The sequence below is a fragment of the Lissotriton helveticus genome, chromosome 9 (genome assembly GCF_964261635.1).
Source record: "Lissotriton helveticus chromosome 9, aLisHel1.1, whole genome shotgun sequence".
Classification (NCBI taxonomy): domain Eukaryota; kingdom Metazoa; phylum Chordata; class Amphibia; order Caudata; family Salamandridae; genus Lissotriton; species Lissotriton helveticus.
In genome coordinates, this window is record NC_136070.1 from 272,063,120 (window position 1) to 272,082,339 (window position 19,220).

Below are 19,220 nucleotides of genomic sequence, written 5' to 3' on the forward strand. Positions count from 1 at the left end.
GACGTGTACCATGGGTGCAAATTTGTGACGTTCTTTAAAAGTTGGGCCCCTAAGTACGTCTGGAGTTATCAAAAACCTTTTGTTTTTATTAAAATTTTCTATCTAGCCATCCATCCATTCATTGTCTGGCTCCCGCTCTTTCACAAGGAGCTTATTTTTACACAAAGTAGTTTTGTTCAGTGCTAGGGACTGCTGTGGCAATGTGTGGTTTTTGAGACCAAAACATAATTTTGCTTTTTGCCAATGTTTCTTATAATCATTAATAATTGGCTCATATACATGTGGTTGAGAGTTTTTCCACCCGGCTCGCAAATCACCTCCGCAGTAAGTCTCATTGCCCGATTTCTTAAAATTAATTTTGTTCCCCTGCAGCACTTCTACAATCTGTCAACCCTGTCCTGAAGAGGATCCCAAATAACTGTGGATCGAAACGCCGTCGACATTGCAGCGCAATTCTCTGGTGCACTACTTTTGGCTCACAACTGTGTCCTACTTGCAATCTGAAATGATTTGAACTTATTCTTGAGCCTACACTGTATATATTTTTGTCACTCTGCGCCGTCTACGCTGTTCACCCCGTTCACTTGCGTCGTCACTCTCACTTGTTTTTATCACTTTGTCACCAAGTGTCATTTGGGTTGTCACATGAATGCTTTCATGTACAGTGCTGCTTTACAACTGTATTCCCATATGAAAAAACGGTGAATAACAAGCCTTACACTAATGAATTGAGACTCCTTGTTGTCCTTGATCTGTAATGCTTTTTGCATGCTTATTTTAAATTGTCTTATTTACTGATACCTATTGGGACACTGTGTTCTATACATATCATATACCCAGTCCCAGTTTGGTCTATGGGTTTCACTCCTGTTCTTCTTCACTGAAAGCAGGACATGGCACACTCCCGGTGTGCCCTACCCACAGATACTTCATGCAAACTCTAAGTCAACTTTAGAGTAGACAGAGTGCATTATATTACATTTGTGGGCACATATATGTAGCTATTACAGGTGAGCAAGGAGCCATTTTAAGTAGATGTACTGGGCACTGGTCATTACGAGTTACCCAGCAGCATGATGAGTTCACTGAACATAATGGTGCTTGGTATCAAACACCTCATCTTGACCAATCCATGTTGATGCCAATACCAGATTTGTTCTGACAAGCACCCAGAGGGTACCTCAGAGGTGCCCCCTGAATTCTACTAGCCTCTTAGTGTGCCGGTGGAATGGTATTGTCCAGCCTGCCACCAAAGACAAGTTTCTGACCGCCTGCAGGTGAGAGATCGCACTCTCTGAGGTTAGAAACCATGCCTGCTCTGGAGGAAGATGTTCACACCTCCTCCAGCAGGATGGGTAGTGTTTTAGCATATCAAAGCCAGAGGCTTCAAAGCCTCTTCCGCACTTGATGTGCGACCACCTGCTTCCCACTAGACCTCGGAATTCCAGCCCCTTCTCTGAGGCCCATTTGGCTCCAGTGCAGATGGGAAAAATAGCTAGTCTGGAGGCGTGGTAACTTGCAGTCTAGTCACACCCCTAAGGTGGAACCTAAAGTAAACAACTAGGTAAGGATTTCCCCATCTTGTTTTTGTGGAAACTGGGAACTCTGGGTCAGGTTTATGCCAACTCTCCCCAGGAAGTGGTCATAGAGGTGGTGTAGTCACCCCATGGGTAAGTAGCTCATTGGCTACTACCCCACACTCCTTTTAACACCCAGCATTTAGGGGTCCCCATGACACTAGTCTACTGGGAACAGAAGAAGGACAGAGAAGAGCTAAAAATGCATTAACTGTAGTCCAGCTCCTGAATTGGTGCCAAACCCTGCCTGCTGCTGTCCCGACAATTGCAAGGACCCGACTTGTCCAGCTGATGTGCCATCTCCGCCTTGGAGTGCTGCCAGCACTTCCCCAACCAGTCAGCATCTTCCTTAAAGGTGAGGAGCCACTTGTCTGCAGCCCCTGACCTCATTTGCCTGGTACACTGTTCTGCTGACCACCGGGTCCACCATGGATGCAGTAGAAGGACTTTGTGACATCCAGAGATAAATCCTGTCTCCTCAGCGAGTTTCGAGCTGCTAGACCCTCCAAGACTCCCCACCCCATTCCCTGCACCAATACCGTGGGTAACAGAGCCCTTGCAGCAGCCAAGGCTTGTTAAGTGTCCAGTCTGGACCCCGACTTTGCCAAGACCGACCTACTGACGAGGGAAGTGAGCATCACTGAGGCTAGCACAAAGAGTGGCTCTGCTGTCCTGTTTGCCCCAATTACCAGGTTGACACCAAGAAGTGAGTGTTCAACGCAAGCGACCCACTAGACAAAACATCTCTGCACCGATGGCCCACAGCCCGAGTCCAAACCAACAGACAGTGCTCCCTTGCTCTAGAGTTCGTCAAGAGCCGAGCCTCCCTCTGGGTTCTGCCAGACTTATCCCCAAATCATCATTTGCACTCTTTACATGTTTCTCCATTGACTTTACCGTATCACACACAAAGCGATCATTGTATCCAGCACCTCTGCACCCGACAAACCAGGGCAGGTAAAAGCAAACTGCTGGAGGTTCTGTGGACCTTGGCCCCTAAGCACCTTAAGAGCAAGAGTTCAACCCTAACAACCGTTTGCAAGTATACCGATGCAGTGTATGTTTCTCCTATAGGATAAATGTGGCAACTTTTGTTATACTACTGTTTTTCTGTGAAAATTATACCTCCAAAAGGGTTTGCTGATTCCAATGATCATGCTGTCTAAATGAATCTAAAAACCTGTTCTTTTTCTAAATTGGTCCTTCATTTGTTCTTGAGTGTGTCTCCTTTATTGATTCTCTGTGCATAACAAATGCTCGACCACGCTCCCAGAAAATAGAGCTCTTTGGGATTGTTAAAGCAAGCACCTGTAAACCAATAAGGGTCACCAGTACTTTCTGCACATTGTACCTCATTTTGGTACACTGTATAGAAAGAAGGCCAGCTTCCTACACTGATGTATTGGGATGACAAGGAGGGAAGATATTAAGGAAGTTTTTGTATTCTCCTGGTCTGAGTGACTACCTCTGAAGTATCCATTACTATGAACTCATTATTTCAACACCTCTAGTGGATACTGTTCAGGAGAGACAATTACAAAAAAATGCATTGGTGTATAAAGAGTTCTGCCCTAAGAAACAATCAGAACTCAAGCCCTAGAGCTAATAGGAACCCTGGCCTCCATGTAAAAAAAATCCTATCTCTTTAGATCATGTGACCTTCAATATAAGAGGTTGTGCAAGGTGGGAGGGGAGGAGGAAGGCTTGCTCAGGTAACTCTCTGCCCAGGCTTAGTCACTTAATCTGAAACTAGTGTGCAGAGGGGAAGGGAGCTGCTGCTCTGCTCACTATCTCCTTGGTTGCGGACTGGCCCAAAACACATTTCCCAGTTCCCTTTCATCTGAAAGGTAGGGCTCAATTTAAAGCCACTAAATGATGCTATCACACTTTTAAATCCTTCTCTTACTCACCCAAAACCGAGTTCTATACTGACTCCAAAACATTGACTCAGTAAATAATCAGTCCAACAGCCTTAGCGTTGAAATGCTCTTATTTTCGTTCAGATGTGCACATGTAATCGGGCAAAATGCTGTTACTCGAAGATCTAGAGTGGAAGGCTGAAGTAGGTAGACAATTTCTCTGTGCCGTATGCTGTGGTAGCAAAATGCGAATGAAAGTTGTACAAATCAGTTTATGAAGAGAACTGACGCAAAGACCCTCTAGATATACCCCTACATATTTCATTTAAGATTTAATTTTTCTTGAGGCTGGCGAGACTGCTAAAGCAGTTTCTATCGACCTAAGTAAAGTGTTATCACATGTCTGACTCCATTTTAAGGGGATCATTATGATGGCGTAAGGCGCTCCACCGCTAGTCGTGCGGTGGCGGCCTTCTGCCATCAGATCGCGATTTTTCCCCCTGCCAAATTAGGATGGCAGGGGGAATGCGACCGTGGCGGGCGCAAAGACCTTTTCGATTGCCTGGCGGAGCGGTCAGCATCCATAAAATGGTGGCAGTGCCTAGCAGGCACTGTCAGGCAAATTACAATGCTGTATCCCCGCCTGCTGGTGTTTGGCGGTGGAACCTCCATTCATAGGCTGGCAGGGATAGTATTTGGGGGCACGTTGCGGGTCCCCCTTTTCTTGGGGGGAATGCCGGGTGAATGCACGGCATGGCACTTTAACATTGAGGCGGGTGCTGCTGCCAGCAGCACCGACAACTATGTCGGAGATACACAATGTGACAGCCACAGTGGTGGTAGCATCGGAATCTCCTGAGCGGGACCGCCGCCTTACAGGCGGCCGGTCCCAAACCCCGCAGCGATAGTCGACCGCCATCCTAATGACCCCCAAAATTTGGAAGCCAAGGTTCCACTACATATTTTATTGCCAGCTCCTTGCAGCACTTTAAAGCAAAACGGAGCAAAACTCAAAAATTCCTCTGTACCGTGTTAACTCATTTGTCATTGCTGCAGCAAGTGACTCAAAAACGGCTGTTGGACTTGGCCCTTCTGGCAGGTTCACCCATAAACTTTTTGCTTTGGTAGGTGACTTGGTGTTAGTTGTTTTTGGCTTCTGCGCACTTTCACTGTGTCCCAGTGTAAAGTGCGTGCGCATTCTGAATGCGTGTGGTGAGATTGTCCTGCCCTCCCATAGGAATGCATGAGGAATGTGTGTGTCCATGTTAGTTTCTGATGTGTGGGAAGTGCAGGGTCGAGTTTGGTATGTGCGGACTCGTGTGATTAAATGCTGCGCGATGATGTGTGCGGTGTTAATGTGTCTAGTATGGAAGTGCCACTTCTAGAAGTTGGCATGTCTGTGTAATAAAGGTGAAATGACTGTCTGGCTTTTGATTGGCTGGAGATGGCTGGTCATCCTAGCTCCAGGAGTCAGGATGGGTCTGCCCTGGTGGTGAATAGAGAGATTGACAGCCAGATGGGTGGGAGGAGTGCACCTGGGACCTGAATAGGGCTGGGCCTTCCCTACACAATGCTGGCTCCGCCCCCTGTGGTGCGATTGATGACCCTAGCCTGTCCTCTGAATGGGGAGAGGGGCTGAGCAAAACAGAGTGCTCCAAAACCAGCTGCGTCTGGTTTTTCCTTTAACCCTGCAGCCTAGACAAAGGATTTATGTGTATACAAAGGGGCTGTGACCCCTTGCAAAAGGTTCTCTTTCCTGATCCTAAACTGAGGGGGACCTGCTGCTGGGCGCCAGGAGGAACCGCCACTGGGGACTGCCTCCCTGCCTGGAAAACCCTGTGAGCTGGCCCCTGGGCCCAGCCCTTGCCCCCCCCCCCCCTCACCTCCTGGAAGACCTTTTGCCTGGACTGTAACTTTGTTCCTTGTAGCGCCTGGGAGCGCTCTATCTCTCCTTGCAGCGCCTGGGAGCGCTTGATTTTGCGCTCTGAGGAACCAGTATTGAGGAGCTGGGAGTGTCTGCTCAAGGAAACTCCCGGCGAGGAGTTTTCCCAGTGATTTTGGTTCTCTGCAGCGCAGGTGCCCACCCCGCGCTGCCTGCTGCAGATTTGCTGATTTTCAAAACCCCGAGCGGATGCCCACCTCGCCAGGGACGTGGCACAGATTTGTGGCCTAGCGGATGCCCACCCCGCTTTATATTTAAATTAAAGAGGGACCCTACCCCTCATCTGCCCCGCATCACTGCCGCAGGCCGGGACAGCAGAAAATCACCGCGGTGGCCCCCGGAAGTCAGGCAGCCCTCGCTAAGACGAGGGCGGGGCCCGACCAAGAAGCAGGAAGTCCGGCCTGGCGGAGGAGACAGGAGTCAGGGCTCCCGCATCAGCGGTGGAAGCCCTGGGTGTGTCTCCCACCGGAGAGCCCCGCAGCTAAAGCCAAGGACCGGTGAAAGGAGGCCGCCAGAGGAGCCCAAGGAGGAGGGCTCCTCCCGCGCAGCCCCCGTCCAGAAGAGTCGCCAAGAGGGAGAGGAGACCGCGAGGGAGTCCCAGGTGAGTGGAACGTTGCCCCCCCCCCATCGCTGGTCCCTGTTCTCCCCGAGCGGTCCCGCAGTGCAGCGGACCGATCCCACGCTGAAGGGGGCATTGTCGTGTTGTGAGCCCACGTGGCCCCAACGTCGGGGGCATTTCTTTTGTTATAGAGCAGCCCGGGAGGCAGCGGGCCGCTCCCAATTTAATCCCGACGTGCGGGGTCATTGGTATTTTGAGCCTGAGAGGCTCCTCCGACGTCACGGGGGCATTTCCGAGGGTAGAGCGGCCCCGGTTGGCAGCGGGCCGCTCCGCCAGTGTGCCAGCATTTGTCTAGAGCCCCCAAGGCTCCGGAGGGCACAGTTGTTGCTTCTAGAGCCTGCAAGGCTCCCATGTTGATCCAGGGGCGCAGCTGATTATTCCTAGAGCCCCCCGAGGCTCCCCCGTTGTTTTTGGGTCCTACTGTGTTTACTCTGAAGCCCAGAAGAGAGCCAGGAGGCACGCTGGTGCTAGGCTCAGTTCCTACAGCTGCCCCGCACTTAGTGGGCAGCTGCTTCGTTTAGGCCCTGCACATTCTTCTTTGGCTGTCTGCGCAGCCAGCCCAGACATTCTGGACATTGGGCCTGTGAGCCCCTGAGAGCCCAGGTTGGCCTGGGGTCAGTTCTGTGATCTTTTGGTGCAAATATGATATGTGCCTAATGTGATTTATGCAATGCTTTATGCCTATACCTCTACATGTGTTTTTCCTGCCTAGGAGGTTGTTTTACCTAGTATAGTTATACTTGTGAGTTCCTGGTGCCCTGCGTGATATATGCCTAAGGTGTTTAGGATTGTGTAGGGTGTACTTAGCTTTTACCAGTAGTTACTAGTTGTGTGCTACATTTGCTATTTGGTGCTACAATTATTCTATGTTCGAAGTGCTATTCCCTCGAAGTGCTATTTCTACAAAGTGCTAGTTCTACCAAGTGCTTATTCCTGACAGTGTCCACGTGGCCCTGTCCATGTATATTATCCCCTGTAAATTCCGCCCGTGCCAGTGGCACAGTGTAAATGATGTGTTTATCATCTAATGTGTTTGGTATAATACAAAGGCTATTTTTACATATAACCTTGTGTGGAGTTTCCTTTGTGGTGGGCCTTGGGTGTTGTTGCTGGGTGCGCGTGCAAACGCTTTACACATTGCCTCCGGGATAAGCCTGACTGCTCGTGCCAAGCTACCAAGGGGGTGAGCAGGGGTTATCTTTGGCAGGTGACTTTGTTGCCCTGACGTAGAATGGTGGTCTCTGCCTGGCTTTGGCGCAAGTCTTCGCCAACCAGAAATCGCCATTTCTAACGCTTGGGTTGAAGTCTCTGGAAATTGACAAAATATGCCAGAGATGTTCTCCAGTACTAGATACATAAACTGTAGCAATAAACTAGAGATGGCCTTCACATTGGTAACCTGTCATATATGGCTTTTAAAGCAGTCACAGTGCTCCCTATGAGGCACAGTCAATGTTCCAGATGTGTTCTTCTGAACTGGACAAATCGCTGTAGGCAAGGACTCATCAATGATGTCTACGCAAGTTGTAACACAACCTTCATTTCCTGGTGGTTTTATTATCTTTTCATCGAAATCCAAATAAGGCATTTGTTTGTTTTTTGTCTTTTTTTTTTTTTTTTTTTTTTTAAGGCCTTTACATGGTTAACCACTGTAGGGTCATCCGTTTGAATATATCTGATGCTCATGAAATGTGTGGCTTGCAGTGCTGCTGTCACCTATGCTGTTGCTGCTCTTGTTTGGAATATTGCACGGTTGTTAACTACACAGTAACTTGTGTATGGGAGGAAAGTTTGCATTGCACATAATTTTCCATTAAGAATGTTTAAGTTTTCAGTGCAATTTCACATGCTCAATATGTGTGAATGGGGTGGGAGGGAAGTTTATACTGCTGCTCCTGTTGTACCGCCATAGCATTCTCCAAAAAGCCTCCACATTGCTTTGGGATGACCAGACATCTCAGGCTCTTCCTCTTATGTAGTGCACTAGCATCCAGTTGGTATTATATATGTGACCTACTCTTAAAGCCTGATGCCCAGTTTAAGGTTGAAATTGCATAGGACTTTAATCTTTTGTCTTTTTCTAGATTCCTGAAACAAAGATAGCGATGAAATGGAGGTTTAAATCTTGGCCTGCAGGTAAGTTTTGGCTGACTAATTATTATGCCAGTAAGTGGGTGGGGGGGGGGGGGGGGAGTGTGTGTGTGTAAGTGTGTGTAAGTGTTTGGGTAAGTGTGTGTGTGTGTGTATAAGAGCCAGTGAGTTAAAGTAGATAGGCTAACATTCAATGTATTAACTGTGGTACCAATCTCTAGAACTCTCAGGCAAGTTATATTCTTCTTCCATCCTTCCTACCTACCTTACTCTGTTGTTGACATTTTTATAATTGGCAGTGTAGCATTTTATGTACAGAATGGTAAACTGTGTTGCCTATAGTAACATAACATAACGTATATTTGTAAAGCGCCCGTTTACCCTGTCGGGGTCTCTTGGCGCTGAATAACATGTTTGTTACCTAACTCAATGGAACTCATTTTATCGACCTCAGATGGATGAGAGGCTGAGTGGACCCGCCGGGATTTGAACCTGTGACCATGAGGTCGAACACAGGCCCCTGCAGTGGATGCATTAGTCCACTGAGCCACCAGACCTGGATAGTAGAAGGGAAATAAAAGAAGGTGGGGTGACAATTATGGGCATATTCGTAAGACATAAATGTATTGCTACACTAATGTACCACCATCAAAGCCACTCAAACGGGGCACGTCTTCTGTTTTTTATGCTGCATTGTGAATTATTCATCTGGCATTGTGAAATATTCATCCGACTTCTGGATCATGTAGTATGAGGTGGAGTAGGTAAGATTGAAGAGCATATAAAACGTAGGTACTAAATAGCAGCAATGGGTTTTGATTAACTTAGTCCTCATGGCTTGTACTTCAAGGGGTGTAAAGTCAGTGGCTGGAAACAACATACATGCATAGGTACGTGCATACCAAAGACATGAAGCTGTAAAGTGAAAGTCTGTGACTATGGCTCCTTAAGTCTCCAGAGATGCACTGAATTTCTAGTTGAAGTAGAACGTATCTGGTGTTTATGCACTTTTAAAAATAATGTTTTTATGGTTTGCTTAGCAGTGTTAGAGGGTAACAATAACTTTATTGACCACACCTAGCAAAAGCACGGTCATACCCCAAAGTTGCTAAGATTCTGGAGTAGGTTCATCCAGTCTAATCTTGAGACTTTTACCGTAGTCTCATTATCTAATGCCTAGTGTTTATTAACATGGATCCTGTACTTCCACAGGAACCTGGAGCTAAACCCAGTTTTGCGATTTAGGGATTGTGTTTGTTATACTTCTGTAGCTTTATGGATGATTAGAATTTACTCAACTGTACATATTTTCCATGAGTGTGGGCATTCCAGTTCCAGGCAGTTGGTTTCTGGCTTGCCTAAGATGACCAAACTCTGCTTGCACTTCTGAGAAAGTTCTTATAATCCATCTGAAAGATCTGATCGGTTCCTTCATCAAATATAGTGGCGATGAGGCTTGTGGCAGAAATGGTATGGACGTATCACTCTACTGTGAATAGTGTTGCCAATTTGTGTTGAGAGGCATAAAACCAGGCTCTAAGATGGTTCTCGCATTGAATGAAAGTTGTGGTAAAATTCAAGAAAATATGAATCTGGATGATAAATTGAAGGTTGCCGTTTGGTTGAAGGTTCAATCTGGTCAGATAAGTGTTCTGACTACATTTTGAATGCCATCTCTTTATGGTTTTGGTGAAAGTTGAGGGATTGAACCAGAGGAGGATAGCATTTTAGTAGTGTAGGGAGAAATGGGAATTGCAGCGCTTTAATGTTAATGGGTGACTATGATTTATGCCTGTCACTTTGGCGTGGAGTGAGTTCAGAGGTTGGAGGTGGGGACTCTCCTGTAGGGGGTGTGCATGCTTCTCATAAGGAACTAGGTGACATGAAGGTAGGATGCACAGACCACCAAGGTACTTACAGGATTATATAAAATGTAGGTCATTTATATGTTAATATTGTAAGGGGACATTTTTCCAAGTTGTGGTAGCAAGCCTCTGCCAGGCCCACTAGTGCAAGGGATTCAACCTTCTCTGCTTAGAGTCCTTAGACCAATAGTAAGAAGTTGGCACAGAAACTGGAATAGAAAAGACAGAGTTTATTAAACCTCATGAGGTGGAACTACATTCACACAACACCCTTCGGTATAGTATGAGGTAGCACACTGACTAGAAGGAGCTTGGTCCTTTTATACCCACACAGGGGCTGAAATGAAGGCGGTACAAGGCACAGAGTGTTGGTTTCAAATACATATAAGGTCATACAGAGTGTGTGCTAGCAACAAGTGGGAAGGGCTGACAGTCAGCTAATTCTGGTGGACACTTCTTGACAGTTACAAGTTGGAGACAGCTGTATGCTCAACTGAGCATGTGCAAAGCAAAGGAGACTAAACATATCTTGTCTCTAGGCAGATTTCAAGAGCAGTTGACAGGAAAGTAGGACAGAGCACATGGCATACAAAATGGCTGACAGAAATACAAAATGTATTCCGTAAACGGACAAGATAATCTCTAAATATAAGATGTCTTCTGCTAATGCTTAACTTAATCATTGCTAAATTACCACAGACCCTTTCAGCATTTGCTGAAGACATTCGTCTATCTGGGGTAATCTGGATCTGCATCCTGTATATTGATGTTCATCATCTCAGTAACTTCACTATTTAGCATTTGTTGTTCTTTTGTAACATTTCTTTTGGACAGGTGTACAAGCAGTGATTCACATGGAGCAAATCATGGGACCACATTGTATACAAGTACAGCATGTAAATAGTATCACCAGTAGTATACATAGAATAGTCAGTAGCTTCCAGCCCCAAGTAACTAAAAGTGTCCATATCCAGTTTGAAAATGTCCATGTACCAGTCTCTGGGTGAATGTCTGCAGCAATCTTATGCAGTTTAGAGATGGCGTCATAAACTGAAGGTGATTGATCAGGTATAAAGACGCAGCAACTGCTACCGATGATGCGGCATGCGCCACCACGATCAGCCAAAATCACGTCGAACACCATCTGATTTTGGAGTGCTACAATTCTTGCAATTTGTAGTTCTTCTGTAATGTTCCCAAGTGCCATAGCTGTCTGATTGGTGACCGCTTCCACTACGCGAGTCAATCGTCTGATCTTTCTGCTATTCAATGCAGCACCCACAAAGAAAAACAAACCCAAATTGAAATTGACATATTGTTGCAGAGCCGTGTTTTTGTGGTCAATCTCGTCAGTACTTGTTGTCCGTTTATATCTATTCTTAGAAATATCATTGTACAGTTTCAGGTCAAGATGATATGATGCAGGTGCTAAAATAACAGGTGGTAACAAAAATGATATGTAGCATACCCCTGACCAACCAACAGGTAATTGATAATATCCTTTATTACCGCACACAAAGTAGGTGTTGTGCGACGATATAAAACTGCTATTATTAACACCCTCAATGTTCAGCGTAGTTATACATTCACTTCGTCCTACGGGAATTCTCCCAGCACTGCCAATACATAAATCTGCTTTTGCTCTGGTTACAGAAATCGCTAAGGGTCCAATGTTGTTCATATTCCTCACATTTGTGAAGACATATGGTGTTGAAATATTGTCCGGTTGGTATTCATCCCATTCCCATTTAGTCCCTTTAGCTTGAGGATAACCATTTTCATCTTGGTAACATTCTTTATTCAATCGAAAAATTATTCCACCTACTGAAGGCTTTCCATAAGCAAACAAAAGGGCATACCAAGCTTGACATGAATCGTTATGAGAAAACGGTAGAGGAATAAAAGGCGTTCCTCATTTCTTCTGGTGTGCAGGTATCATCCCACACACCCAACAATTGGTAGTATTTGTAGCATTATGGGTATGATGCAACATCTAAATGAATGTGTTATTCAGATAGGACTGTCGATGTTTCTGCTCATGATAAGGAAGAGTGTAATAGTAGTGTTCCAGTGGAGCTGGAGGAGTTGCAACAAAAAGCTGTTGAGCAGGAACTGCTTTCTCAATGAACCAAGTCGGGGCTCGAAAATTCCACTCGTCCACTCGCATAGTCGAGCTAAATTTAACAAGGTCGCGCTGTTTTTAGGTCCTACTCGCCCTTTCTGGCGAGTAGGAAAACAAACCAACTTTTGTCCTCTGTCTGTGAAAACGGAACAAACGTGACAAGATAACAAGATTTAAAGGCATTTTTATTGCTCAGAAAGTTAATGAGCAATAAAGATGCCTTTAAATCTTGTTATCTTGTCACATTTGCTCCGCTTTCAGAGACGGAGGTCAAGTAGGTTGCAGTTATGTTGAGGACATTTTTTAAGGTACTAGTCCTGCAGGACTAGTACCATTTTTTGGATTTTTCGAGCCCTGCAAGTGTTTGTTGTTGCCCTGGTGGTTTTGGCAATAAACCCTACAGCACAAATCATTTTCCTATTATTAATTTCAATGACAGCGATCGATCTTTCTAAGAACCTGTCAAAACCAATCGTTGGAGCTCTTCTCCCTTGGGTAGCCGTTCATTTCTTCACCACGGGCCAAGACTGGTGTCACTACACTAATGCAGGGCTGATCCCCCCCCCCCCCCCCCCTTGCCTCATTGTTGGCTCTCCGTTTCACAAACCCAGGGCAGTAGCTCAACCAGTCTATTTCAAAAACTGCAGATTCTTTCCTCGGTCTCAAATTGTATCGCGATGTTCCAGGAATTGTGTGGTCCGGGAAGACTTGCGTAGACTCGTCAGATGAGATAGCTTGACCTTTCTCCCTCTCCAGCATTTCTCGATGGTGGGTCAGCGCAGCAGGTTCCACCAAGGCGGGCGATACACGCTTGCAGTGCGTGGTATGAAGCCTATTCTTTTTGTTCATCACTCGAACTGCTGTCCTTGTAGCCAACAGCAGCTGCTCCAGGCCTCGCTACCTCGACTCCAAGCTGTTCGATCTGTCGGAGACCTTGACCATCACGTGGTCACAGGGACGGAGATCATGGGCCTCACCTGTAGATCTATCAGGAAGAGCTTCTCAAACCTGTTGATGAATAGAGGTCAAACTGTAAGTTAACTGTGCCAAATAATCATTCAACAGGACACAAGGTACATCATGTATGGGGCGTGGCTTAGGAACTCCCCAAATGTTCATCGGTCTCCCAAATACCACCTCATACGGTGTAAGACCTGATCGTGAGTGTGGTACTGATCTTATGGATAACATTGCCAAAGGCAGTGCATCTGGCCACTTAAGGGACGTGGAAGCCAGTATTTTCGCCAGCTTCAATTTTAAGGTAGCATTATACCTTTCCACCAATCCTGTTGATTGTGGGTGGAAGACTGTATGGAATTTCTGTTTGATCCCTAATCCTTTCATGACATAATCAACAACTTTCCCAATAAAATGAGGTCCGTTGTCACTCCACAAAATTTTAGAAACACCATACCTAGGAAAAAAATCCTTCAGAAGCACCTTTGCTGTGGTAAGAGCGGTATTATCCTTTGTAGGCTACGCCTCTATCCATTTACTGAAGGCACATACCACCACTAGGACATATTTTAGATTATTACAACGTACAAGCTGGATGTAATCCATCTGCAAAACTTCAAAAAGTGCAGTTGGTGTAGCAAAATCTCCTGTAGGAGTTCGTGTCCCTTTTCCAGGATTGTACTGCCAACAGATCAAACAGGACTGTACCACTCTTTAAGCTGTGCTGACAATTTCAGGATGCTCCCATACTTGTGTAAGCAATTTAGTTAGTGCTAGAGCTCCAACATGTGCCAGCCCCATGTGCCATTTGAACCATAGGTTGTAAATAGGCTGCACGCAATTTCCATTTATTCATTTCTTTGTTACGCCAACAACCCTCATCGTCTAACATTCCTTCTTTGGACCACTGCTCAATTTCTTCCACAGAGGAAGATCTCTGTATATCCAATACTTCCTCTCTAGCATCATGCCAACGCTCAGCTTGTGATTTTACTACGTACATAGGTGTGGTGCTTCGCTGTATTGCGGTTTCACGAGCTACAAGGTCTGCAAAGGTATTTCCTGGTCCTATTTTGTCAGTGATCTTCTTGTGTGCGCTACACTTCATAATGGCAACTTTCTTCGGATATGTAAGTGCAGTCAAGAGATTATGTAATAATTCTCCGTGCATTATCTGCATCCCGTGGGATGTAAGAAAGCCTCTTTCCTTCCAGAGTAGGCCAAAATCATGAACCACTCCAAAAGCATAGCGGCTATCCGTGTAGATGTTCACACATAAGTCAGTGCTAAGCTAACATGCTCGTGTCAAGGCTATTAGTTCAGCTGCTTGAGCCTACTTCTGTGGTATGCGAGCTGTTTCCACTACTGTTTCAAGTGTGGTGATTCCATATGCAGCTGAGGTTGTGCCATCCGATAACTTCAAACAGGACCCATCAACCCACAGCTCCCCATCAACATCTGGAAGGGGCGTATCTTGCAAATCAATGCGACCCTTTGTCTGTTCCTCAGTAAGGAATATACAATCATAAGGCTCCTTTGATTGAGACTGAGTCGCAGGATATGGCAACAAAGTGGATGGGTTTAGTGTAGCACACCTCTTCAATGTAATATGAGGTGCTAACGGTGTCAATTCGTATCCTGTCAAGCGAGCACTAGTTAAATGCTGAGTTTTAGTCTGATTCAAAAGGGCATCTACTGCATGGGGTACTAGCACCAACAGTTTGTGTGACACAACTATCCCTTCACTCTGACGTATGGACACAGCTGTTGCTGCAACTGAACGAAAACATCCAGGCAACGCACGAGCAACAGGATCAAGAACTGCAGAAAAATATGCACAAGGACGCTGCTTGTCACCGTGTGTCTGTACTAAAACTGACAATGCACATCCATCTTTCTCGTGTACATAGAGTGTAAAGGTCTTCGTGTAATCAGGTGTACCTAACACTGGTGCAGAGCAAAGAGCTTGTTTCAACTGGCGAAAGGCATTTTGACATTCATCTGGAAGAGGCATCTGAGTGTTATTAGTCAAAAGTGCTAGCAATGGTTTAACAATGTGTGAAAAACCCAATATCCATTGCCTACAAAATGAAGTTAACCCAATAAATGCACGAACATCTTTCTGTGTGGAAGGTACTGGAGTGTCAAGAATTGCTTGAATGCGATCTGATGTCGGTGCACGTCCCTCCTTAGACAGAAGATGACCTGTATAGGTTACCTTCGGTCTACAATATTGCAATTTCTTCTGAGATACTTTATGGTGATGTGTCGCAAGAAAAGAAAGTAAGGACAAAGTTCATTTTTCACACTGCTCAGGTGTATCAGCTGCCAACAAGAGGTCATCGACATATTGTATGAGAGCCACTCCTTCAGGCAAAATAAAGGAATCGAGTTGTCTTTTTAAGGCTTGACTATAGATACTCGGACTCTCAGTGTACCCTTGAGGAACTCTACAAAATCTGTATGATCTGTTATTTAAAGTGAAACCGAACAAATATCGGCAATCAGGATGAATGGAATCGAGAAGAAAGCGTTCTTCAAATCCACTACTGAAAATGTAGTTGCTGTTGGAGGGACCAGGGTAAGCAATGTACTGTGGTACTACAATCTTGTTGACTTCTCTCAAATCAATAATAAATCTATAAATCTTAGTGTCTGTATCTTTTTTCAAAATGGGAAGAATCTGACTATTGCAGATATTATAAGGAACTTCTTCAACCACCCCCACTTCAATCAGGTCTTGTACAATACGTGTAAGTGCTTCTTCTCCTTCTCGAGAAATGTTATACTGAGGCAATCTCGGCAGTATAGCACCCCCGTTGACACTAATATGTACTGGTGGAATAATCATTTGTCCTACATCTGTGTCTGAAGTAGCCCACAAAGTACTAGGGAGTGAAGCTAGTGCAATATCCTCTTTAACAATACAGGATCTCTCAATCATGGGGTGTTTGTCATTTAAAATAATCCGTACACCTTCCAGAGAACATCGTATCGTGGCCCTGAAATATTTGAGCATGTCAAGACCCACAATATTGTCTGGTGTATTTGGAGAAAGCAAAAATGGACATGGAGCAGTAAACTTATCAACATGGAGTGCAAGTGGTTGTGACAATGGGCTAAGGGTGGATGTTCCATCGAAACCTATATATGTAATAGTTTAAGCCAGACGGGAGACCTTGGAATCAAGTGTTTAGACAAGGCGCTACGAGTAGCTCCTGTATCAACCAGAAACTGATCAGTAGAACCCAAAACATGTGCTGTAACGTAGGGACCCTTCTTATCTACTGGAACTTCAACTGATTCCTTACCCCATCCTAGGCAATCCTATGCATAAGCAGAATCTTGCAAATTAGACGGCTTATAGTCTGACATTTGATATTGATTCCGTCTGTCAAAAGTATTAGCCCCCTCTTGTCTACGTGTATTAGCATCAAACCTAGCACAATCATTTGTATTTCCTCTAGGCCCTGAATATCCTGAATGATTTCTTATTTGTCCCCGACCACGTGAACCCTGCTGAGCACGTAGCACTGGACAATTAGAAATCCAATGTCCAAATTGTCTGCAATACGCACACTGATCAACAGACAAATCTACACGAGGATAGGGAGGAAAAGACGAACCATAAGATCCACGTCTACCTCTATTACTACCTCTAGAAGGTGGGCCATAAGCTTGAGCCATCATAACCTTTGTTTTTAACTCTTTAGATTTTTTATCCTCCTTACTTTACGCTTCTAATTCTTGTCGTTCATAATACTGAGCCATAGTTAGGAGAGAAACCGGAGAGGAGGTAGTCCATGAACTTTCACTTGCCTTTAGGCGACTAGCTATTTCTGGGAAAAGGTTTGTGACATATTTATCGACAAACGGATGCCTACCCATGTCATCTGTCAATGACTGACCACTAAAATCGTGGAATGCTTCTTCAAAGCGTGTGAAGAAGTCTGAAACTGATTCGTCTATCTTTTGCTTACAAGGCGCTGACATAGTCCAATCTATCTTTTTAGGGGGAATAATTGTCTTTAATTTAACCAAGATAGCTGCTGGAAGATCTAAAATTAGCTGACATGTTTTTTGTGCAGGTTCTCTATCTTTATCTAATTGTTCTATATCTGACCACAATGCCCCAAATACCGCACGATCATCAACTTTACGCACAGTTCTCCACATATCAGGCGGTAATATTAATCCAAAAAACAAATCAATGTCAGACAAAGGCATAGTACAAGAGCTAATGGCACCCTCAATTTCTTCATAAAAGGCTGTCTGATTCTTTCGCGGATCAGGCAATGCATTTTTAAGAGCCATGACATCTGCTCTATTCCAAGGAGTGTAAACCCAATTATAAATAAAGTATACTTTCGCGTCAGTAGAAATCTTATCATCACTTGTGTCTGTTCCTTTAGGAGGAACATATAAAGGCGCGGCTTCCCGCTTAGGTTTCACATTTACAACATTCTTATCTGTTTTGAGCGTCGGAACTCGTGCCATATTGATTCGAGATGTTTGTGCAGCTGCGTCTGCTGCCTTTTTCTCTTCCCGCAAACGGACTGCTTCATCACGTAGTGTAACCAAGCGTCTGATCGTGTCGGCCACCTGGGAGAAGACAAAAGAACCTTCACGTAATTGCTTACAATCAGCTGCTATATCATCTGGCTCTACTTTCATCAAATATTTCCTAAATCGCTCAAGAACCTCTCCAGCAAATATCTCGGTGAAATATTTTTGTTCCCTTTCTGAATAGTATCTAAGATTTCAGAAGCAGTATTAGTACTACGATTGGCTTTACGCGCCGCAGATCTAATCTGAGAGGAACGTCCAGTATTTAACATTGAGCGAGTGTCTCGGGCTTTATCCTGCTCCGTAGGAGAGTCCTCATCTGGCTCCTCAGGAGCAGAGGGAAGAGTACACGGAGTTGGACAACGATCTAATAAATGAGAATCATCTTGGGGTTTATTAAGAATAGGATAAAGAGGCCTACGAATAGCGTATTGGCCAGTTACCTTTATCTTCCCTTTCTTTAATTTCTTTAATCTCTTTGTTTTTCATTTCTAATGCTTTCGCATGCACACTTTTACGCTGTTCTTTTTCAATCAAGGCTTGTTCACGCTTCATTCGCTCACGCACTTCTTTCTCCCACTTTCGCACACAGTCAAACATGTCTTGGTAGCCTTTCACTTGAACATCCGTTGCTCCACATACTGAATCTTTCGCAAATCAAATGACCCATGCATAGGCCAACGCAACTCCGCATCCTTGCGGGTGTATTTATTCCACAATGTGCTTTACATTATGGACGAAATACCATATTTAATATACATGTCCCTATTAGGCGTCCCCTCCGGGGAGGGGCCGGTTGTGCTTCATCGATTCACAAATTGGTACCACTACAAAAGCAACACATCTTACGAAATGTGCTGGAAACGGGCATGCCAAAAATAGTGCAAAATATGCAGTATTATAATCAAAAGTAGCGCTTAAAGTACTCTTCGTACGTTGCGCCGTTCAAATATTCTTAGAAGTAGAGAAAAATCTCCTCATTACCTGCCTATATGTATTGCAGCACATATATATATGTTCATATTCCTAGGAAGAGTTCAATATTTGTCCAATTCCATATACAAATGCCACAGTAAGCGTTTCTAAACTACCTTACCAATCCAAGGCGTCAAACTTACAGTAAGTGCCGCAAAACGTCTCTTACCAATCAAATGGTGTCCAGGTTCCTACTGCCAAGTTCTCAAATCGACCAAACGGTCACTGCACGGCGAATCAACAGAAGAGATCTCAGTCGAGGACCGGCGCCACCTGGATGGTCAGATCAGAAAGAAAGGGAAAACGCAGTGGATGCCAAGACTCTGGTCTCCTCTGGCAGTGATCACGTCCAAAGCGAGATTCCAATCCTCCGTCTCGACCAGTCCTTCGGGCATCCGAGTCGCCGATGAGCCCCGCGTTGGAAGCGCCAATTTGTGGTAGCAAGCCTCAGCCAGGCCTAGTAGTGCAAGGATTCGCCCTTCTCTGCTTAGAGTCCTTAGACCAATAGTAAGAAGTTGGCACAGAAACTGGAATAGAAAAGACAGTTTATTAAACCTCATGAGGTGGAACTACATTCACACAACACCCTTCGGTATAGTATGAGGTAGCACACTGACTAGAAGGAGCTTGGTCCTTTTATACCCACA

General features: G+C 45.1%; 1 protein-coding gene across 2 annotated transcripts in view; it reads left to right on the forward strand.

Moving 5' to 3' along the window:
* AHSA1 (activator of HSP90 ATPase activity 1) overlaps positions 1-19,220 on the forward strand; it is a 132,636-nt gene that overhangs the window by 97,680 nt on the left and 15,736 nt on the right. Inside the window, exon 8 of one of the 2 annotated variants that reach the window (XM_078659970.1) lies at positions 8,082-8,133. In XM_078659970.1, coding sequence (XP_078516096.1) covers positions 8,082-8,133 — 52 coding nt within the window. Of the gene's footprint in view, positions 1-372; positions 526-8,081; positions 8,134-19,220 lie in introns of those variants that run through there. The other variant, XM_078659971.1, reaches the window with a different exon arrangement.